Here is a 24,381-nt window from a genome sequence, read left to right on the forward strand (position 1 = left end):
TAGGTTACGGTGTGAAAGACATAACTGGAAACAACCAACCCCCCTCTCCCTCCATCAGGCTTCCCAGATGCCCTTCCCGTCCTTGTGAATGTGTGTGGTGACGGGCACCCTTCCACGGATTGACAGAGAGGTTGTTTGTAGTGGAAAAACATGAGCTGCTTGTCTTAAGAGGTTGCAGGGGTTCGTGGTTCCCCAGGAGATTCAAAAGCGGTAGGTGAGAGGATTTGTCCAGTGCTTACTGAAGCATATTCTGTGTATGTGGAATTTCCTGCTCTCCCAAGAACAAAGGTTTGTTTTGTGGAGCATCTGTGGATTCTGGTGAGCACTGCAGTAGCACAAACCTCTTCCATCTTGAAAAACATTTTTTTGGTTTTTTCCATGGCGGTGAGTGAGCAGTAGCGATTCAGAGAAATGAATTCTTAATGAGTTAAATGTTTCTCGGTGTCCCTGAGAAGTTGCCTGTGCAGCTGCTGGCTTGCTGTGCTGCCCTCACCCACTGAATCTCAGAAAAGCTGCAGGGAGCTGACTGTAGCCAGTCACACGAGCTACACAAACGGGACTGCGTTTTCTCGCTCATATTGCAAACCTGGAGCAGCGAGTTTCTTTTTACAGAAGGCCTTGAGTTGTTGCTGTTTGCAGGACAGTGTTGAATTGTGTGCAAGATACGTAAGAGATCTGTAATAAGAATGACTTTAAATCGCTAAAAATGTGATGTTTACCTGGGCAGAAGCCTGAAGCAACTAGGAGAAAAGAGTGTGTTTGTTGGGGGTCTTTTACTCCCAGGAAAAAACCAAAGTGTTCTGTCTGAAAAGCATTGCAAAGAGAATCAGTTCATCTAAGTCTGCTTCTTCCTTCCTCTGTATTTAAAACTAGGGGATGATTTAATCCCCACAGTATAGTGGATAGGATCCACAATGGATCTGTAAAACTGGGGAGATTTGAGCTGATCAGGTAAAGTAAGGAGATGTGAACTAGAAGTTTTAGGGTTCTGTTGACCAAAATTCCAGTTTGCAAGTCTTACAATGTCTCACTAGTTAAAAAGTAGTTATTTTGAAAAGTGTTGACATACAACGGATGTGAAAGTATCAACCTCCTTTCAGCTCAGTAGATTCAGAGTTGTGGGATGTCACCACACACTGAGAATGGCTGTGACACACTGCTTATTCTCTGTTATTTAATGAAAATGGAAATTAAAAAAAAAAAAAGAAAAGCAATCATTTGGCCAGACACAGATGCTCTTTAAAGAGTAGAAGGTGCTCAAGTGTATATAGTGTTGGTGTAAGTAGTCGCTAAAATTTCTCAATTTCCCCTAAGCGTACCAAGGTACTAAACGGACAGTTCTAAAAAGCATTGGTGTCTTCCATTTACTTGCCCTTTGATCCAAAGCTATGACTAATAAAAATAAATTTAGATTTTAAAGAAAAAGCAAAGCAAGGATGTATTCTAATTAGCTGAAGGGAACTGTGTAGAGAATTTTCCTGAACATGTTACAGAAGAGCATCTTCTCTGCAAGTCCTTCTGAAATACAGATAATTGGGGTGAGGAGGTTATTGTTAGGTTGTCTGTTGCCGTTTTACACTGGTAGGGAGCTAACCTTGAAGACAACACCTTGTGGACGACTAGAACTGGGCTTTGTGATGGGTTTTGGGCACTAGATGGCAATACGACGGTTGACAAAGGGAGAGTCACAAAATGCAGGGATTATAATGGGTAAAATTCAGGATTTTTGTTTTAATGGATTTCGGTGCCTTGTAAGTTGAATTATCAGCCACACATGGCAGTAGCCCCAGTTTTAAGGGAGGTTCTCTAATAAGAGGCGTGTTACAGTCTTACCACGACTGCACCCGGCACTGGAGAGCAGCAGGGGCCGTTGCAGGGGTGCTGCACGTCACTCCAACAAAGAATTGTCCCCAAGCCGGAGCTGACCCCTCACGCGGCGCTCCCGGGACCCAGCCCCGCCAGGCGCCGCCGCTGACCCGGAGACCGTGACGTCACACAGGCCACGCGGGCCTCCCTGGCCAATCAGCGTGCCCCAAGGGCTCAGCCCAGCTGCCCAATCAGGAGCCTCGCCGCGCGGTGCGTCACTGGCCGAGCGGCGCGGGCCGTGGCCAATGGGCGAGCGCCGAGGCCCGTCCGCGCTGACGTCGCGGAGCGGACGAAGGAGCGCAGGGCGCGTGCGCGCAGGTTTCCGTTCCCGCCGGCGCGCGCGCGTGGCGGGCGCGGGAGGGAGCGGGAGTAAGGGAACTGTGGGGGCGCGAGGCGGCGGCACCGGCTCCGGCGCGAGGCGACTTTCCCGCTCCGCTTCCCACCGGGAAAGCCAGGCGGGGGTAGGCCCGCTCCCTCCCTCCTCCCGCGGCCGCGGGGGAGCGGCCCCGCCCGTGACGCGAGGGGCAGGGCCGAGCGCCCGCCGCGCCTCGGGCCTTGTAGGCCGCTGTCGGCGTGACTCGGCCGGGCCGCGTCGGCCCCCCCTGCGCTCAAGATGTCGGCGCAGGCCCAGATGCGCGCCATGCTGGACCAGCTCATGGGCACGTCCCGGGACGGTAAGTGCCCCCCGGCCGTGGCGAGACGGGGAGGAGGGGGCGGAGCCGCCGCAGCCCCGGAGGTCACGGCGGTAGCGGGCGGGCCGGGCGGTGTTCGCCGTGATTGGCAGGCCTGAGGCCCGTTCCCCGCACCCCCCGCGGGGCGGGGCTACCGGGGCCGTCAGCGGTGGGGTGGGGGGTGCCGGGCACCGCCTCCCCCCGCGGAGCTGTCGGCGCCGGCTGCTGTCCGGGCGGCCGCGCTGGCGGGCCTGCTGCTCTTGGAGACCCGCTCCTGGCGGTGTCCGCGGCGCGCTGCCTTCCCGCACGGTCACCGTACAGGGGCACACAAGTTTGCGAGATTCTGATCATCGAGGGGAGGACACATCGAACCAAAGAATCCCCCCAAGCCAACAGTCCCTTCAGTAGAGCAGGGTGGGGTTTTTTGTCGTTATAGTTTTGTCTAGATTCTGGCCCAAACCATTGTGTCAAGTCAGCAGGCGAGTGTGGCTCTTGTTTTCTGTTTCAATATGGGATTGACCCAAGTGGACAAACTCTTCAAAAACAAGCCCTAAATAGCCAAGTAAAAGCTTAACATCTGGAGGCAGTCATACCCAGAGGGAGATACGAGGTGTACGGTCAGGTTTCAGATCGCTCTGCGATCACATGCTGGAGAGTATTGAAGAGTATTGCTGCGTAAAGCTTCCCACAGTTCTGTCGGGGTGCATGGCGATCAGCTTGAAAGTCTTAACCGGCACGTGCCCCTAAATCCAGACAGTTGGGAGGGCTGCTAGAAAAGAGCAGCTCCAATTATGCTGTGCAGTTCTTAACTTACAAACAAGAGAATACTGCACCCGAGGGTAGGCAGCAATTAGAGATAATTTAAATGTTCTGCATGTGGTAGTCAGTCTGTACTCTTGCAGACATGTTAGGTTTATTGACGCTTGGTGTTGAATTAACAGTTGCCTGTTTCCCCATGCACCATGTGGGATGTGGGACATACCTTGTATGTCCTGGTCATCTCTTGGTGCTGGGCTAATGTGATATGACAGCTTTTTTTAGTATAATCTAGAATTTTGAATAAATGTAGCTGGCTTATGCATATTCCTTGTATCGTGAGTGCTTTCTGCCGAATTCTAAATTATTACTCTGCAAAGATAGTCTTCCAGAGCAAGGGTGTTTAGTGAGTTGGAGTGGTTCTGTCTTGCTCCAGAAGATTTTCCAATACTTCCTGTTGTGGCTGCGTATGTCTGAGTGCTTGGCAAAGTAATATTGTGCTTGTGAAACTCAAGTCTTCCCAGTGTTGGCACCCAGATCGCTGTCTCAGTGCTACCCTAAGACTACAGAGAAGGCTTAAAGGGGGGTGGAGGAGCTGTTTCAGCTTCTGAAGGTTTTTTCTGTTGGATGGTGGGAGAAGAGTGTGATTTACTTGAGACAGCTGCCCAGAAATGTTAAGTGACTAAAATCCAAACAAGGAAAAACCATTTCAGGCTATATTTTCTCTGGCTTTGTAGGAAGGCAGTTATTGTGTTGATAATTGTATTCCCCCCTCGTGCTCACCCTGTAATTTCTAAACCACATGTGCTGAACTGTTCAGAAACTTAACTGGCTAGAAAGGAAGCATTTAAACAAAATGGGCATGAGGGGGAAGGATAAGGAAAAAAGAACATTTGTAGAACTGGCTTCCATGGTTGGTTTGAAGATCTCTGTGTAACACCATTCTAGTTTAACAAAAATAACGTCCAGTGGAGCTGGAGCGTCATTTAAAGTGAATTGTACACAGGGATGAAAATAAGCCTTTTTTTGCAAAGCTGGTGCTTAATAAATCCAAGGCCAGGCTCAAGGTCATTGAAATATTGCTAATCTTGAGAACAGTAGGGTTTGGAGTCATTAGGTTTTTTTAATATTCGTATTTCCTTTGACAAATAGTCTGTTTCTGTTAACATGCAAATCGCAGCTTTTCATTAGAATGTGCCAATTTTTAATTTCTTGGTAGATCAGAACTTTAATTTCACCACTTGTCCCCATTGCCTTTGATTTTGTTCTGCCTGCCAGCGCAGTAGAGTTTAAAATGCAGTAGACTTTCTGAAAAAATAGTCTTTCCTGGGCAGTTTTTTTTTAATATTGTTCAATATTATCAAAGGGCTTCTTAGTTTTATACTTTACAAAATCAGGCAGATTTTTTTGTCTTGTTCAGGGTTTTTTTTTGAGAAGCCTAGAATATGAAGGCTTAAAAATCTTACCCATTTTAGAACAGGTAGATCAAACATTTGATCTCTTCAGTGGGAATAGAAAAAAGCACAGAGGTAAATTTAAAACCGGTGGTCATGCCTGAATATATGTAGGGTTTTTTTTCCCTTTTAGGTTATCATACCATTTGTAGAAAATATGAACATGCTCTGAAAATGTTTTTGAAAATTCCGCAATGAAATGTTCAAACATGATTTTAGGAGATGAGCTGTAGGCTATAATTTGTGGGACAGCGTGCACACTCATTATAACTGGTGTCCCTAGGGCCAGAATGGAAGATGTAGTGATTAAGTGTTTTTATGGATTTGCTGTTAAGCTCTGAGAACACCTAGAGAGCACAGTTCCGTATTGGTCCGAGTGATTAAAAAAATACCCACTAAGCTGTGAGAATATGAAAAATAATCTGTGTTAGAGAGGAGTCTCACACCCAGAAGCAGGTGTGCTGCTCCAGACCTGCCTCGCTGTACCCTTTCCCAGAGGGCCCTGTGCTTGTGGGCAGGGACAGCTGAGAGCTTCCTGACTTTGGCAGCCTGCTTCCTCCCTTGGCTGAGTTTGGGCAGCAGGGTAGATGCAGTCACACGGCCTGGCTGGCTGGTACCTGCCAGGATGTGGGGCTTGGCAGCCTCTTGGCCCAGTGCCCCCTGCTCCATGCCTGCCTTTGCTCATGTGACAGACACCTGACAGAGACCGAAACGCAGGGACTTGGCAGGTGCTGCTCAGCACTTGCCATTGAGTTGCAGTTCTTAGAATACAAAAGCAGTTGTGTTGTTGATGTCAATAGAAATAAACGTCTGAATGGCAGGACTGGTTCTTTTACACACCTGGGAAAAACATTTATTTATTATTTAAAAACACGTGCGTTTTTAAAAATACATTGCATATTACCTTCTCTTGAACACTTCTCTGACAAATGGAAAGCTGAATTGGATGTGGACTGTACCAAAATTAAAAAAAAAAAATTAAAAGTATTCATTCAATGCTAGGAAGAAGCTGGGATTTTTTAATATAGTCATGACTGCAGGCTGAAAAAAATCTCAGAAATGGTGTTTCAAGTACTGATAACCTGCCATATCTAGAGAGGCTTTAAATATAAGTTACTGAATATATAATAAGGGTTTTCCAAATAGTGAGAAATAAATAGTGCTGAAAACTAGGTGCTAATGTTATGTACATATAAATATATATGTTTTTGTTTTGTTTTTACTATTAACACTTAAAGGAGTTTTTATTCTGTATGTCAATAGTTAAAGGGTTAGTTCAAGTTGAATTTTTTGTCATTGACCAGAGCTACAGGAGTTTGTAATTTAGGAGTACATTGCACATAGAAAAGTATTATTTTTAGTTTTTAAAATACTGTTTCTTCACTGTAAAATTGAGTAAATTTTTTTAATAGTATGCTTAGGTAAACCCTGCTTTTGCCATCCCTGTTCTCCAGAAAACAGGAGTGAACCTTACAGATAGGATCGTAACTATAAATTGAGTCACAAATTGAGTGAAATGTTAACGATTGATATTAGTATCCTCAGGATTGTTTTGGTTTTGTTTTGGTTTTTGTTTCCCAGAATATAGTTTAAATGGCAAAGATTGAAAAGAGTTCTGTAAAAGATCTGATGGGAAAGATCCCAATTTATCTTGCCCAAGTGTTTAATTTTCCACCAGGTCAGTTACGTGCTCTGCCTTGCTGCAGGAGTGATTGCTGGAGTTGGCCTGAGGAATGGCTGGGAAGCAGTGGGTGAAGCAGGATCATTTCTTGTGTCAGTAGTGCAGATACAGCAGATCCCAATGGCCGTGGTGCCACACAATGTCTTGAAACTGCTATGACTTGACTGTTGCAAAGAAGTGTGGTGATGGTTTGTGTTTTAAAATAATTGTCACCACTTCAAAATTAGACTACAGTCTAGAAATATGGAAATCTAGCAAAGTTAATTAGATTCTCTTGTGAGATACGTGAATTTGTGCATGCTTCTGAGACTTATATGTGGTCATGATAAGATTCTCTCAAGCATCCTAACAAATACTGTGCTATGCAAGTAGAAGAAAAATCTCTAGAGCCTTTAGGCAGAAGTCGTATGTATGAAGTGCCTGTCAGTACCTCCTTTTGTTTCACCTGCTAATTTTTTGAGCTGAGCTGCTGTGTTTGGAGTCTTTAACTCTGTTCTTCAACTGTTACTAGCAAACAAACTTTTGTTGTTGTAGATCATCTTCTGCCTTTGAAGCTTGTGTGTCGTTTTGCATCTGTTCATATTGTAACTGGTTTTTCTGGATTATGCTTCACTTATCCTTAGTAGTGGTTAGTAATGTGCAACTTTTCTGTCCTCGTTAAAGTGGCACTCCTGTGCTTATTTTAGTCATCCTGTGTTTGGTGGCACGCTTTATATGGTAATAGATGTGTAATCTAGAATTTGTAACCCGTATTTAATTTCTTTGTTCTAGTGTGGGATCATTGAAGAATTTCTGTGTACTTAACAACGGGTGATGTGGGTATTTGCAGGGTTAGGTAGATTTTGGTTTCCACTTTGCTTGGAGGTAGAAGGTGGTATGTGTGTTTAAACTTTGATAGATTGTTGTGGAGGATTCTGTAGCCATTTGGGTAGCTCCAGGCTGAGAGCAAGGCTAGGGAGCCAAGAGCCTCTTCTGACAGCTCTGCTTTCAAATACATAGCAGCAGCAAGGCAGAGAAAAATATCTCATATGCAGAAATTTCTGCAAAACTTCCCCAAAGTGTTGAACTGAAATCGGCTCAGAATTCTGAAAGCAGTCACAACACACAAACTTCATGAAAAGGTGCTTTACTTGTCGATCCCGTGTGATGAGATTTTAAGAGCAATGACTGTGTTTAGTGAATTGTCTGTATTTTCTGGCTTTGTTATAAAGTTCTGATAGCTTAGACCTTAAAAATGATGAGAACAGTGAAGGACTTGAGGAATTGTTCTGTACTTGGGATACTGTCTAAAATGGCATTTATGGAGAAGCAAATGGGTATATTCATATCTCAAGGAAAACCATTCATATATATGTTCCACTTGTAATGAATGAGCTAAAGGATGGTTTCATTATATTCTACATTCATTATGTTGCTTCACTGATGATGTAAAACAGAAGCAGTCCTGGTTAGAAATATGTAATATTGTAAAAGTGTTAGGATCAGGACATATCCATTGTTAGTGGCAGGAGGAACAAAATTAGCTGCCCATTCACTGTGCAGCAGGAACAGGATCTTCTGTGCCTGCATAAGCCTCGGTTAAATAATGCTGTTGGATACTGGTTAGACAGGGGTTGCTTTGTGGGTGGAATTTGATAGTTTTTAAACACGTACTCCACCCAGTTAGTAGCTCTCCTTGAGTAAAGCTTTCGGAGTCCCTTGCCAACATGTGGGACTCATGCTTCAAAAATTTCAGTGGAAGTTAGCCATTTTTTGTTAATGTATCTTAATTCAGAAAGTTAACAGCATGAAAATGAAAATTCACTTTGTTTCTTTTGCATGGATTGCACCACTGCTTTACAATTAGAGGTTACAGTTGGATTATAAAGGGTAGTTCTCATCAGTACTTAGGGATTGTTGACAGTACTGTATTAGGGTACATCAGAATTGTAAGAGATGCTGGATCAAAGAAGTCATTGTTACAAGCATGTTACTGTGCTAAGCATTGTTGATGCATAAGTGTTCTTCTGCTGGTTTGTGCTTAAATTTTACTGAACAGGAATGACATTGTGGTGGCTTGTTAATAGATTAGACTTGGGAGTTCAAAGTGAATTGTGTAGTACAAGTGCATATTGTAAGCTTAACCTCTGGATGTTTCTTAATCAGCAGTGTGCACTGGTCTTGAATATTGATGTTAATTTTGTAGTCAGTATGTTTTATACAAAACAGAAAACTTCCTTTAGATAGTTTGCATTACTGCCATAATCTCTTGAATATTTGTGTATCTTGTGTGCAGTTTCCTTATGCTTGTAAAGGATATGAAATGTGCAAGTATAGAAGTTTCCTTGGCGTTTTGCTTTTTTCTTTTCAGTTCTGTTTCAAAGTTCTCAGTTTACCAGGAAGGTAATCTCTTAGAGGAATGTGGCTTGTGACTGGTACTTTAAGTAAAACTAAAGCTGATGCTTCTTGGGGAAAATTTAATTTGTCTTTTCTCCATATAGATTTTATCAACTATATGATTTTTCTTTTAGTGGAAAAAATCTAATTGGAAGCACAGACATGGCTTACAATAATAGATGTTGATTCCTGTAATATTGATATTAGATGAACAAATACACGTTGACCAGTAATGGCCTGGAAAAATTGCTTTCACTTTTTTAATGAACATGAATCTTAAAGATCAAGTAATTGAGTATTCTGTTATTCTTCACAGGCAGGGTTAAACAAACTGCTATTCTGAGCTAATTTAATTATTTACCTATTAAAATAGAATTTTTAATAAGGTCTGAAATATCAGTGATGGTGTCCTCTTCATAAATGCTCAAGAATACTTCTAAAACTTAGATGACTGCAGCTACTTGTTGCCTGGGTGTATTACTTTCTTATTACAGAATATATAAAGCTTTTTTTATACTCTAGATTTAGCATTCACTTGTTTGTTTGACAATACAAAGAAGGTGTGAACTTCCCTACAGTTTGACAAGCAGAAGTAGCACCTTGGTTACCTGCTGTATTGCAGAAGTCCTTGGCTTAAGAACACATCTGTTTGTGCTGTTTTAGTTCTTAGAAGGCATCGACATAAATCTCGTTTGCTGTAGGCTGTCAGGTGCATTGTGGATCCACAGATTTTATTCTTCCCTTCCCACCCCAGCAATCTCTGTAGATCCCAGGCCATCACCCACTCAGGATGATTGATCTGTAGGTCAGAGCAGAATAAATCTTCTGTCTTTGCCAAGAAGGTGCACTATTTAGGAATACTGGAGCTCACAAAATTCATGAAGAAATAAAAGTTTTTTTTTTCTGAGGCTATCAGATTTGCAAATGAGCTGCCAGAGGGACACAACAGTCACAATGTGGTATATGACACCTATTCTTTTTGATAAACTTTTCCTTCTGAAACAGCATATATTAAAAATAAATACAAATGTATAAAATTGCTTTTTGTAGTAAAGAAAACGTAAATACCCCCATCACATTTGTAAGGGAACCTTTCTGAATGGTTTTTAAGTGCTTGAATAAAGGCACAGTGTAGAAAGAATGAAGGTTTAAAATACAAATACAGATGTGTAAAGTATTCTTGAGGCTGTTGTTGATCAGCTGCTGCCACTTTTCTTTTTCCCCCCTATGCTGTCTTCCTCGGGTTGGTAGTTGTGATTATCATGCTAACCACTTTGATGAAAAAAGACTGTGTTTCAGCTGTAGTATCAGTACTTAGTTGTGGTAGATGTGTGGAAAAAGCTACTTGGAGGTAATGTCTGTGAAAATACTATTTGCTAACTTTACTTAAGGAACCTGAGCTTTTCAGCAATTTTCTGGTCTTGGTAACTCCTTGACTCCTGATAGGTTAGTGCTATTAGGCCATCAGCTGTGGGGTTTTATTTAAATACTTTTCTTTATTTTGTTGATGTGTCTTTATATAGAAGAATCTTTACAGTCAACATGTATTTCTAGATGCTGTGTTAAAATTGCTGGCAGAGTCTATTATTCTATACAAACTGAACAATCTGGCCCCTTGTTTTATTTATAAAGGTTCAATGTATCTTTGCCTGCCTACATCAATCTGCAAGGGAGTGTCAGAAAGGCCCCGCATTCGCCGAGCCGTGAGTTATCAATAACTTTTCAGATGTGTTAATGAATGTGGAACAAACGCAGTTATGTGTTTAAAAAAATAAAGATCCACCTCCTGAAAAGAAGAAAAAAAACCCAAAAAGAAGTGCAAAACTCTTTACTGCAGTAGCAGGCATGATTATAAAGGGATTACTCTAAATTTTAAGTAGTGTAGGTATAACCAAGCAGTAAGGTTGCCCTCTAGAAAACCTATTGTTGAACTGCTTTGAAGCTCTTTGGTGTGTGAGTTACAGGTTTTACCTGTTGTATCCCGCAGGCAAATTAAGCATGTGTTGTTTATGAAAGCTTTTGTTTACTTAATAATCTGAAACATGGCCCATCTGAAAATGTTATATATTAGCATCCTACACATAGAACAGATATTTTAAAATCTGATTACATAATAGCAAGAAAGGTTTGTCTAAAACTATATGGTTTTTTTATTCCTCTCTGTTGTAGTTAACCTCAGTAATGAATATGGCTTCTTGAATTGTTTAAGAGATTCAAATCTAGTTTAGAGTTTCAAATCATGAAGCCATAAAAAAACATTCAATAACTGCAAAATGTGTCTACATTCTTTAAAATATTTGATAAAATGGAAGAGGCTGCTGAGCTCACTGTATGTCACTTTTTTTCCCCCAGCAGCCCTTCTTGCTTCAGTAATTCACCAGTAGGTTTTCAATAAGAGATCATATCAAATTGTTGTGTTTAAAAAGAAAAAAATAAAAAGGCTCATCCTTAGAGAGTTGGAGGTGTTTTATCATGCCTGTGTTTTAATGAGAAGAGAGCCATTGCAGTGATCTCGCTTCTGAATTTCAAACAGTGACAATTATGTTATGACTCAAGGGAAACATGTTCAGCCCTCATCCCCAGAATACCAGCTGTTTACTTTGTTCTGAAGACTTCAGGTCTTGTCCAAGAAGGGGTTATTTAAACTCGCAATTGGACCTCAGTGTCTAGGCAGGTTGATGCTTCTGCTGATGCAGGAGCTGCAACCTGCCACAATGAAGATATAATTAAGATGTTCCAGGCCAACAAGCAGCATGTAGAAGAAAAAGAAAAAAAATGGTTTATCATATGGAGATATGCAAACACCTCAAAAATATTTTGCATATAGGCTATGCTCATATGTTTGACTGATCTTTTTTTTTCAGGTTTGTAAGCATTTAAAATCATTCTTCTGCCAACTCTTTATGCTACTCCCATCAGATGTTAAAGGGTGCATTGCATCCAAGAGCAAAATCATAAAATGAGTATCAGGTGGGATTTGGTGAAGACTCAATGTGTATCATTTTGTGTTTATGAGGCTGCTTTGATATGCTAATTCTTGCCTAGAAATACGTCACTATTTCATGCAAAGTCTGAACAGAGCATTATATAGCTCATTTAACAAATGCTATTGTATCAAAGTGTTTTTAAGCTAATACTGACTTTCTTATTTCAAGCACTTTTCCTGCTGCATTTTTGAAGGGGAAGTGTCAGGATTTTTAAATAGCATTATAGAGCATTAAAACACATTTGTGGTTTTGGTATTATTTGACAGAGAAGCATAGAGTTTTGAGTTCTAGTTTCCATAGACCTTCAGTATGTGACAGGGCACTGTTAACGCTTTGCATGTAGCCTGCAGAACATGTCTGACTAGTGCAGATTTCTGACCTGGAATGTGCTGATTTCTATATTGCAGGTGACACAACCCGTCAGCGAATCAAATTCAGTGATGACCGAGTGTGCAAGAGCCACCTTCTCAACTGCTGCCCTCATGATGTGCTCTCTGGAACTGTATGTAGCTAAATCTCATGTTTTATTTAGATAAGAGTGGAGAAATTGAATTATATTTCTGCTTTGTAGCATTTCCTTAAATTTCATGGTTTTCAGCGAGTATCTAGCGCTCTCTGGTAGTTCAGAGGAACTTTCATAAACTAATTTATGGGTTCTGAAGTTAATTGTTAGAATTCTTCTGTTCCATGTGCTAATTATTACCCAAATTTCATCATTTAGTATGACATGAAATGCCACATGAAGTTACGTACATGAATTACACTATAGCAAAATGGCCTTTACAGTGGTACCTTTGCAAATAATACAAAGAAATAAAATACATTGTATGCATAAGTCAAGAAGTTACTTTCTTAAAAATGCATGAAGTATTCCACATGTATTTCTATAGAAAAGTACAGAGGTTTTTCTCTCTTCAGAAATATTTTAATGAAAATAATTGAAAGTTCAAATAATTGAATTTCTAAAAATTGAGATCTGTTAAATATGATATTGACACTATGTGATATCCAGTTACTGTGCCATTGTCATAAATTCTAAAGCAATTCTTAATCTTCATTTATGACATATTAGTAACTCATTTGACTTGGGCTTTTATGTACTCTGGAGTAGAAGTACCACTACCTGAGCATGGGAAACAAGGGGCTTTGACACATGCCAGTAGCTTTGTCAGTGTGCTTGTGCTTTACCTTGTGATCCATGTTTAAAGTAGCTTATTTTTTTGTGAAAGGCACATGAGTAATGTTTCATTGATAATTTAACCAAATGTTTGATGATTAGAATAATTATTAGTAGAGAGATATAGTATGATGATACACAGGGTCCCGTGTGCCTACTGTTCTTAATGCTGCTTTTTACACTGATGCTGGCACATTTTGTCACCTTTTGGCACTGGAGAAAATAGGTACTGGAAAATCTGTCTGAAGAATTATTTGAAGCAGTATTGTGTATCAATGTGTATATAGGTTTATTTTGAACTGCTTTATGCGTTACTGTCCAAACAAAATGGGAAGAAAGGGAGAACAGTGTGTTTCTTTTCACCCATCTGTTATGTTGGATGGTGCTCTGGTTGTGTGGTTAGCAAAACAACTCCTGCTTGAGGGAGATTTGGGACATACCGGTATGCCATCAAAACATACAAAGGCATTGGTCATAATGCAAAAGAAGAAACTTGTGAAAGATTTGTTTGACAGCTTTTTTTCATTGTGGTTCAATTTCTTTAAACAAAGGTTTCTGTAGTAGCTGTAAGTAAAGAAATGTTTGTAGGTATCATGCAGCAGCGCCTCTTAACACTGCAGGTCAGTCGTGTAGGCTGGGGCAGCTGACACAGTTTAAATCCTCACTGGAAGTTTCCTTCAGCCTCATACCAGATTCTGCTGCAGCTCTTGGAATGCTAAATGAAACTGCTTCTTTAGAGAATATCAGTCTTTTCCTTCTTCATGCAATTAGTCGTCATACCAGAAAATGTGTTCCACAGTGTAAATCTGGGTGCAGAAAAGCAGTGACTAGTTTTTAGTGGGAGCAGTAGAAAGGGGAGACAGGCTTTACTTAGGCTGTGGGATGTTCTTCTGTTCTTTACTTGATCACAGATCTGCAGCAATGGACCTTGTCTCTTAACAGCGGTTTTTAAAAGGGCAGGAAGTATGGATTCTTACTGAACAGTTTCTCAGCGATTTAGAAAATGACTGTGAAGTTTTCTCCAGAGTTTTGATTAGGAAGATCTTGATGCATCTTTGCATGCAAGACCTATAGTAGCAAAAGTTGAGTGACTTTTTTTAAATTCAAGTCCCTGAATGCTCCTGAAAGAGTAAGTTCTCTGGGGACATTTTATGAGGTTAAGTCTCTACATTGGCTAGATTATCAGTAAAATACTGGATATGAATTGCCTTTTATTTGTGTGTCACAGGATGATCTACAATTCCTAGGTACTGTTTATTACTGTTCCTGTCTGCAAAAGGCAGACTTCTATACATCTTTAGTCCACCCACTTGTTCAAAAGCACTCAAGGAGGACATTTACAGATAGCACAAGACAAACAAAGTGACTCATATGAGTAGGCCCTGTTATTTTAGTGTGTTCTTTCCCTTAATGGCCAAATTCCCAAAGTTCTGCAAAGGCTTTGATTTCCCTTGACAACGAAAACCCATGTTCCTCAGGTTGCAGTATGTATTGGTAAAGGTAGTGTGTGTATATTTTTTGTTACGGATTTTATTTATGGATGTTTTTGTGCTACTAAGTTTCTGGGTCTGTAGACTTGGAAATTTCCAGTTAAGCAGTTAAAAGTGTCTGCCTGGTGGAGGTGATTTTGTGTTAATGATTGCTGGGAAACTAGTTTGCATATGTAAGTCAGTGGTTTAAGACTTTGCTCATTCATTTTGAGCTGAAAATTTTATAATGAGAATTTACTAAAACTTCATAAACCTTGGCTGATGAGACGCTGAATAATTTTCCTGCTTACAGCAGGAAAATTTTTTTTCTGCGTTCCAGAGTTAACACTGTTACTTTTACCCTTAATGATTGCTGATGATAAGATTTGTAGTTTTGGTTTGTGGGTGTTTGGTTTTTTTTTCTTTACAAAAACGTTTGCTTATCCATATTATGAGGTTGGGGACTGAAGCTGCATATGTAGGAGTCAGATGACTCCCCCATAGCGGTACGAACCTGTTAAGTAATGCTCTCTGGATGTAAGTAAGGTCTGCGCTGTCTTCTGTGGGTTTTACAAGATGTGTGTGTTTTCTCTTTGTGTATTTCGGAATGAATAGCTGAGTACTGATGAAAATGACAAGGTGGGAAGATCTAAAACTAATACCTTTTATAAGGTTATGAACAGTTGAACTCAGTAGCTGTCTTTGAAAATCCCAACACTTCTGAATTAATCTGGCTTTCTCATCAACTGGATTGTGCTTCTCTGATGAAAAAAGTTTCACAAATACTATACATGGTCTTGCAAACAATAGTTCAGAAACTATCTGCTCAATGAATTAACTTTGTATTATGTGTATTGGTTGCGAGAAATTATTTCTTGCATTTTATTTATTACAGACATGAAAATAGGCTCTGTTGACTCACCCTGCAGTTAAAGCATATCTTTAGATGCTCTTAAATTTATTGCATGCAGCTCCTCAGAACTCTTACTGACTAAAACCACATTAATCAAGACCTTAGTTTAGCAATATACTTGAATACATTATTAACTTTAATCTTATTAGGAGTGGAATTCAACTCTAGGTTAAGACATCTAAATTTAGATTTCAGCTGAGGAGCTGGGTGTTGAAACTTGCACTGAAGTCAGAAGGTATCTAGGCAGTGGAGCCTAGAAAAAGATGGAGTTCACCTGCCCATAGATATTCCTTCTCATGGTGGCTGGAATCCATTTAGGCTCATTGAATGTTCTGTCTGTATCTTGTTTATCTCTTTGTGTAAAAGAAGTTTGGATAGTTCACATATGTGCAGATAGGTGTTAGTAAGGAGTTCTAATCTTGATTGATTTATTTGATAAAATAGTAGTTGATTTATTTGCCATTAGTCCCTCTGGCTCTGGAACTGTTTGCATGCTTAAAACTTGTTGGGATGTGACTGTGATTTTATGCCGTACTTCTAGAAAAAAACATTAGAAGTTGTTAAAAGGCATTGTGTCAGAGGGTATCAGCTTTTCAGTTCAGGACTGATTTGATCATGTGAACTGTTTCAGCTTAGCAAATCAAATTAAATTAGGCTTGCATAAGCTACCTCAGTTTGAAGCCTTCAGCCCAGTGAGGATGAATTGTAAAGTGCACCGTTGTCCTCTCAGGCGATCATGTCAGTCTCCTGAAATGTATTCTTAATTTCCTTGGCCAGAACCAGGAGGGTGAGCTGATTGTACCACATTCCATTTTAATGGGTTTAATGTATTGAGGTGAAGGGGTGGTTGTTACTTTCTGCATGGTTATCAATCTCAGTGTTAATATATTTTACAGTCAGGCAGTAAGAACAAATATTATGTAAACACTGAAGTATCTCATTTAATAATAAGAAAGACTGCTGATAGTTTTGGTATTGAAGATTTATTCTAAGAAGTTGAAATCTTTAGAAGTGAGCATTTGGCTACATGGAGAAATGTCTTTTTTAAAAAAAGAAGATACCTGGAGTTCAGTGGTTACTAAGGACTTAATAATTTCTGCATCTTTTTTGATCAGCATTTCTTTCCTGCTAGTGAATTAATACAAAAGTTAACTATTAGTGGAGTAAGAGAACTTAAATCCCCTTCTAAATACGTATTGCTTACAAGAAAGATGGGCTTTATCACAAGTCTAGAAATCTGTTCAAAATAATGTTCAAAAAATGTTAGTGCAGCTGAAGAATGAGTTCCATAATAAGGAAGATTTCAGCAAAGAGTCTGTCTTCGGCTCCTTTTTATCAGTAGTAAGTGTTCTCACACAGACCCTGGTAATGCATTGACAGTTTGGTAAAGGAAGAGATCTGGTTCCTCCAATATCAATTTTTCAGCAATGTCAGATCTTTCTAAGCAAACAAACATAAAAATTTTCTCTTGCTGAATGTGAACTGCTTTGGTATCTTTAAATCTAAAACTAAATATCTACATGTAAACACTGCCCAAAGTGTCTTTCAAAAACCTGTCAAAGATACCTGCTGTTTTTAGAAGTATTTGATAGTCTGTGCTACTGTGTCACATTTGGCTCAACATCAGCCCGTTTTTGTTTTAAGTACCTTTAAGTGCTCTTTCTGCAGTCTGTATAGAATATTTTCAGTAATCAAATCTCTGATGTCAACGAAACTCATAGCAGTTGTAAAAGTGTCAAAATGAGAGTTTTGCTAGGAAGGTAGGTAGCTCAAGAGCTGAAAAAGAAAAGAGGGGAAAAACCCCACCTCAATTTCATGCTCCAGAAACAGCATCACATCAGAGTTTAGTTTCCTATTCAGTTATTTGTCAGCTACTCAGAGTGCACATTTATTTAGCACATTGACTCTACAGATTGTCTGTTGCCAGATCCTTGGCCAGCTCTTCTTTTTCAACTCATACTTAATTCATGTGGTAAATTATTTTTACCTGATTTGATTGAAACAGCACTATGCAAACAAAATGTATGTAATCCATATTTCTTTATTATACCAAAGGCATTGTATCTATTTTGTGGATGGGATGACAAAAATGATTACTAAAACGTTCCAATACAATTTTTTTTTGTATGAAAGACCAGTTTTTTAAACCTCAGCTCTGAGAAATCAAGCAGTTTTAATTGCCCATCTAACACAAAGAAATAAAAAATTACTGCAAAAAATGGTTGGCAAATACTAGAAGGCACTAGTTTCATAAGCAGATTTCAGCAATAACAAAAGGATGTGGTTACCTAGGCTAATCTTTAGCAATAAAAGACTCTTCTGTATGCAATAAAGAGTCTCCAAATGTATAGGCTTTTCTTAGGTTTTAGTCTCAGTAAAAGTGCAGAAAACTGCGAAAAGACACAAAGCATGGCTTAGCTTACTCAATGAACTTCAGTTATGTCTAACCTGGGGACTTGGATATTTTTACCTTTGTGTTCATCTGACTGCTCTGTAAATCACTTTTAAGTAGTGTAAATCTGCCTGAAAGTGTACTGACAGTGTAAGTTTCTTCTTCTTAAGCCTTCCATTAATTCAGTGTCTGAGTATGATTCTGCCTCCTAGCCATCTTCTATTTCAGATGTGATTGATCTTTAAATGGCAGACTACCAATGTTTATTCTTTGCCTCTGGGGGGAGGGCATGTCTTCACACCAAATTGCAAAGTGGACTTGTTGAAAAGGTAAGTAATGTGTCTTACTGTATCTTCTGTCCATTTTCATCTGCTGCCCATCTACTTTGCAGCTACCCACCAGCCAAATTATACTACAGGCTGTACTTGTTATGGTTTTTGGCAGTCATGATCCAGCATTGACTTTTAACAGTAATGAATCATCCCCAAGATGAGTTCTTTGTCTGATGTAGCATAACTTACACCAGCAGAAGTTCTTTGTAACCTGTTTCTACATTTAATATGCAAACATATTAAGAACTTTAAACGTGGTGGGCTTTTTATATCTCTGCATTGGGGTTTGCTAATGGAACTTTTATGATAGACATTTTCTAGTAATATTTCTATGAAGACTTTCAAAGGATTACCCAGGACTAGTATAGGCTGTGTTAAGGAGCAGTTTCAACAACAATGTAATTTCCTCAGCAGCAAGACTAATAATAAAGAATCCTTTTCTCTTGTACCTGCTTGTTCTTGCTCTGTTATGGCATGTGCCCTCTTAGGTCAGAGGGGAGAAGGGGAGCCAAAATTTGTTATGATTGAGGTATCTAACAAAAAGGAATCCTCCATAACATACTCCTCTTCCTCCAAAATTTACACAAACATTACTGAAGGTTTTTAACAGCTTTTGAATTTGCCATCTTGATACTGTAAGAGATTCCAGCTGCTTAAGTCCACTACTATGTTGCCCATACATGTTGTCAGCACATTGTTTGTATGGCTGCTCAACAAATTGGGCAAAGCTACACCGGTGAAAAATATGCCTCTGTGTTTGGTTTGCTAAGATATTTTTTACCCAGTCACTACCCAGACTGTGTTGAACAGCACAGGTAGATGAGCCAGCATGGAGTGGGACAGCACAGGAATAAGGGGAGGACTGAATGTTTCTCAGTAATAATGCTGGCTCAGACTATTTGCTATCCTTTCAGGCTTTGGATTTACAATTCCAGAAAGAGGCAAAGAAATCAGAAAATGTACTGTTTTGTGGAGGTTAAATCCAATCCAAATACAGAGAAAGAAGCATAAAACACATGTAAAGTGAACAGCATTTCATGGTAGTGTTACGTGAATTCTGGGGGGTTTTAGTGTGTAATGGAATTTTATTTAATGCATTTATTCAAAGTGTATGCAATTGCATCTTAAAATAGTGGAGAATTTAGTGCTGTGGTGGATGTGTTTCAGGCTTTTTGTCATTGTATTCAGACCTATTGAAGTGTGTCACTAGCCTTACCTATGCGTTTATAACTTAAGTGCCTCACTTGAAACAGAATTATCCTTGAGTTTCACTTAAAGACATTATTCAGTACAAGAGATGAATCAGCATGAAGTCAATCTTTTTACAATTTTAGGATAATTTTCAAGTGTCTAATTTTCAGATAATTTTTAAAAGTTCTGTAACATTGCTCTCCTAGTATTTAAGTACTTTCCAGAAAAAAATACTTCCATTTAAATAATGTCAGCATGATTTGGAAAGAGGCATCTATAATACATTGCTCAGCTTCAAGGTCTTTGTGGATTTGCATCAGTTAACAAAATTGCTGAGGTCCTGTATAGTTGCAAAAGGAAAAGCTAATCTTTTCCTTTATCACTGCAGTCAGATGTTCCCTATTGCAATCAGATGTTTTCCAGAAAACAGATTTATGGTGGCTAAAGGAGGTTTAAATAACTGCAGTTTATGAAAAACCTTTTCAAGTTCAAAATTCTTTATTTTATCGATATGGGTTTTTTCTCTATCTGAAACTTCTGGATTGAATAAGCTTCCATACAGCTTCCATAAAAATTACTTTAATGGTTTCTGGAAGTCTAAGTAAAACTTTGAGAAGACTAAAATAATTGGAGTTTGTTTATTTTACTATACTTATGAGGCTTGGATTGTTTCCTAAAATCCAAGTATTTTATTTATTAAAAACAAGCAAACAAAAACCCAACAAAACCCTCACTCATTTGGCTTGCAGCATGTTCTGAGAAATTCATCTTCTATTTATAAAACTCACAATGCAAGTTATTAATTATTTTAGATTTGGGTTTAAAATTGTTATTTAACTACAGCAGTAGCAACTTTTTCCATAAGAGTTCAGTTTTCATCATGTGCTTTCAATGTTAAGAAACAATTAATTCTTCTTAATATTAAGTGAGCAGTGCCAAGAGCAGACTTAACTGAAGCTGTGCTGGTTTTAAGTGCTGTAAATAATAATCACTTCCAATGATTATACATCAGTCTGTGCTTTTGCAGAGAGGCTGCTTTGGGTTCACTCAGTTTTGTTTCCATTACAAATTGGTTGAGGGTGGAGGTTTAGGTTTTTGGTTTGGGGGTTTTTGGTGGTGGTTTGTGGGTGGAGTTTTTGTCAAATGCATATTGCTCTGTCTTGGTCACCAGACTTGCTGTGAACAGACTGAATTAGCATTTCTTGTGCTGTCTTTTATGCAGAATTAAATTTAAAAACGGTAGTTGTTACTCAGTAACATTCTGGACACTCGTCTCAGTGACATTGATAAGTGATGAGGCCTACTCAGTTTTTATGTTCATGCTTCCTTCCTGCCCCTTCTAGAACAGTTTTAGATTACAAGTGAAATGTCTGTACTTTTTCTTCCCTGGTTCTTGAACATAGTCAAACATTCAGCTCATCTTCCCTCATTTGCAAAATGTTTTGCAGGGATTTGATTTTTGGTTGTCTTACTTGAAATGCTTTAAGAATGTTTTTTAGGCAGCACTTACAGTGGTGCTGTGGTTGTAGCTTTCAGGTGATTAATATAATGGGAGCACATTGTCAAGGAGTGTGCAGACAGGTTCAGGTCAAGAATTTGGCCATTTAATTGCTGGTTATTTTCATGGAACTTGGCTCTACTACACTGTTTAAGTTCAATACGTGATGTTCCACTTCAGTCACTTTTTTGAACTTCTAGTAAAACAGCATTTTTGCAGGGCATTAATGATACTTCATTATGCAAACAGCCATCATTACAAGATAAGCTGTTCATTCTCTCTACTGTTTCCTGATTCATGCCTGTCTGTCAAAGACTTGGTATCATCTTACAGCTTCGTTAAACTCTCATTACCACAGAGGAGATTACTTGCTTCAGAATATTTGACTATTAAAGAAAATTGTGCTGACCTTATTCCTTGTAACATTTCTGAAAAGTTAAACCACATTGCCTTTGTCTTTTCAGAGAATGGACCTTGGAGAATGCCTCAAAGTGCATGACCTGGCATTAAGGGCAGACTACGAAATAGCATCCAAAGATCAAGATTTCTTCTTTGAGCTTGATGTATGTATTTTGTCTTAATGGTGGAAAGAAAACATTAGTTTGTGTATTTAGGTGAATAAATTGAGCAATACATGTTGAGTATTGTTATAGACTGAAGGAAGACTTTTGAAAAGCAATTTTATAAAGAGACAAAGAAACTCTTGCCACAGTTACATGAAAGATATTTGCCTCTTCAGGATTTTATGCTAATTTGGTGTTGATAGTCATCTCTAGGTAGAGCTATTAACAGCCTCTCAGAATATGATAAACCTGAGTGCTGTCTTAGTGTTGTCAAATAGCAAGTAAATGTTCAAGCTATGTATGCTTTGAAGATAGTTTTAAATTCTGCACTTAACAAAGAAAGTCATTTGGTATTGGAGATAACAAATCATCTTCTGTCTTCATACACTATAGTTTGTTTTGAGCTCCCAACTAGGAAGTTAGTCTTTGCTAGGACAGAAGGGTTTGGGTTTTTAAATTTTTATTTGGAGGGATGGTTAATATACTTACTTAAACCCTAGGGAAAAAAGTTTCAGTGTTACATGTAATGGCTGGATGAAGTGATCCTGACTAGCCTTCCAAGAATTTTAATGCCACTAGAAATACTCAGTACTGCTTCTTCTTCTTTAGGATGATTTAAGACAGATTCACTTGCAAATTTCTGCCAATACTTAGAAGCTATGACAATGTGTAGACTATAATTTTTTTAACCATTTGTATGAACGTGTGATTAGTCAGCACAAACCGGTAGATTATTGCTTCACTAATCACTAATGAAATCCTGTGAATAATTAACAGAAGAAGCCTTACAGCTAAAGAAATATTTATATTGTTGACAGCATTGATCCTTGTTCTTACTGGTGTTTTAGGCAATGGACCACCTGCAGTCATTTATTGCAGACTGCGACCGGCGAACAGAAGTGGCTAAGAAAAGACTAGCAGAAACTCAAGAAGAGATCAGCGCTGAAGTTGCAGCTAAAGTAAGCATGTCAGACAGGTTACTGCAGTCTTTTTAGTGGCTGGCTTTTCTAAGGAGCCAGTTTCAAGTTTTAAAAATCTATCAAATCATACTGAAGAGGGGGAAAAAGTATAATACATTTTCTCTATCCTTCCTAAATCTGCCTTTAAGGCACAGAAGAGAACAGAGGGAAGAGACCTCTCTGATATTTTTGACCTCAGGAAACTTGACTCTGAATCCATGTTACAGAAATGTTAGTAATTCTTAAACTTTTTGATCCAGAATTCATCTATAAAGTAAGCAAAATCAATGTCCTTTTCTCTAGATCTTTCTTGAATGAAAGCAAACCCTATAATTTTTCTGCACATATATGCAAATGCTAGGAGGAATGGTTGTACAAATATTAATTTTTGAAGACTGATATAGATAATAGTGTGAATTACTTGAAATTTTCTGAACAAAATAGTCTTCTGGAATTTTACATAGACTTGATAACTCAGCCTTTTTCTGTGTTTTGTGCAGAGAGGCATTTTCTGTTTCACTTCTAACTGGGAAGTTCTCTCTGTGTTTCTTTTATTTCTGTTCCTCTAATTTTGCATATCATAATTCAGTAGTAGTTCAGATCATTCTCTGTAATTGAAAGTATTTTCTGTGTTAAGCCTTTTATTGTCTTTCAAGGCTGAAAGAGTTCATGAATTGAATGAAGAAATTGGGAAACTGTTGGCCAAAGTAGAACAGCTTGGAGCTGATGGGAATGTGGAAGAATCTCAAAAAGTAATGGATGAAGTGGAGAAGGCTCGGATAAAGAAGAGAGAAGCAGAAGTAAGTTGATTGTGTGAGACTTGGGGGATGGAGAGGGCAGGGTCAAATGTGAAATTGCTTGACCTCTGTGTAATGCAAGATATCTTTGTCAATTCCTTAGTTAATTGGTATATATAAAACTAAAGAAGTTGCTTTGTGGCATCCTGTATAGTTAAAGGTTCTACCCTTCAATACACTCCTATACCATAAAATTATATTTCCTTCCACATATGATACATTTATCTTAGTTTGGCTGTATTGGTCAGTTGTGTCTGTGGACACTATATTTGTGACTGTGATGGTTGCACTGACTTCCCTGGTTTGGTCTCACAGCTCTTACTGTGGCAACCCTGTTGTAACCTTGTGCTGGAAAGCTTCAGTGAAGTGATCCATTGTCTTCACTAAAAGAGAGTTCATGTCTTATGTCTCAGGGAAGTCAAATTGATCCTTGTAATGTTCGGGTGACAGAACTCACCAAGAGCTTTTCCATATTGTATTACTGAAATTTCTAGAAATCAGTATCTGCAGTTGTTTCAATAGTATCCAGAAGGATTGCTGGCAGTCTTGCTGGTCTGTTATCTGAATGTTTTTAGGTAAATTTTGCTGAGATAATGTGTTTAATTAGTGCCTAAAATGCAGGTAGATTTCTCAGGAAAATAATACTGGTTTAAACGGAGTTCAGAATTAAAATGTCATATTTTCATAATACATAAATACAGTAATTGTAGTGTTAAAAAAGTTGCTCATCCTTCTATGTAATATAATCTTAAGGTAGTAATTACCCAACTTTTTTTTTTAGCTTGCAAAACCAATTGCTGATATCCTGTTTTTAAATATATTCAGTTTTCAAAATAAGGAAACATGCCTTGATCTTAGTGAGACAATTGATACATGAATAGTGTGAATTAACTAAGGGGTGTTCTGGTGTACATTGAATTTGGTTATTTGTAGTGTATCTTTGGTAAAGTGTCATCCTTGTGTTCACGTGCATTTTGAAGTAACAGCAAATGTTTTTCTTTTCTAGGAAGTATACAGGAATTCTATGCCTGCCTCTAGCTTTCAGCAGCAGAAGCTGCGGGTTTGTGAAGTGTGCTCAGCTTATCTTGGTCTTCATGACAATGACCGACGACTTGCTGATCACTTTGGAGGAAAACTACATTTGGGATTTATTGAAATAAGAGAGAAGCTTGAGGAACTCAGGGTAAATCATTCTTACATTTTTTTGTGTGAACTCCTACTTAATTATTTGCCAGGCATATTTCTCTCTCTGTGTGTGATTTTTTTTTTCATATCACTTTAAACTTTTGGATTTCATTA

The 24,381-nt window shown here is 38.9% G+C and overlaps 1 protein-coding gene across 5 annotated transcripts in view; it reads left to right on the top strand.

Moving 5' to 3' along the window:
- Positions 1-24,381, top strand: part of LOC116995063 (putative RNA-binding protein Luc7-like 2) — a 31,776-nt gene that overhangs the window by 530 nt on the left and 6,865 nt on the right. For 2 of the 5 annotated variants that reach the window (XM_033057382.2, XM_033057383.2), the window contains exons 1-6: positions 2,392-2,540; positions 12,199-12,293; positions 21,228-21,326; positions 22,175-22,285; positions 22,942-23,085; positions 24,089-24,265. In XM_033057382.2, coding sequence (XP_032913273.1) covers positions 2,480-2,540; positions 12,199-12,293; positions 21,228-21,326; positions 22,175-22,285; positions 22,942-23,085; positions 24,089-24,265 — 687 coding nt within the window. In that variant the 5' untranslated portion in view covers positions 2,392-2,479. Of the gene's footprint in view, positions 1-2,391; positions 2,541-10,436; positions 10,508-11,668; positions 11,775-12,198; positions 12,294-21,227; positions 21,327-22,174; positions 22,286-22,941; positions 23,086-24,088; positions 24,266-24,381 lie in introns of those variants that run through there. The other 3 variants (XM_033057385.2, XM_033057384.2, XM_042779180.1) reach the window with 3 other exon arrangements.

This window comes from Catharus ustulatus, chromosome 4 (assembly GCF_009819885.2).
Source record: "Catharus ustulatus isolate bCatUst1 chromosome 4, bCatUst1.pri.v2, whole genome shotgun sequence".
NCBI classification, from domain to species: Eukaryota; Metazoa; Chordata; class Aves; order Passeriformes; family Turdidae; genus Catharus; species Catharus ustulatus.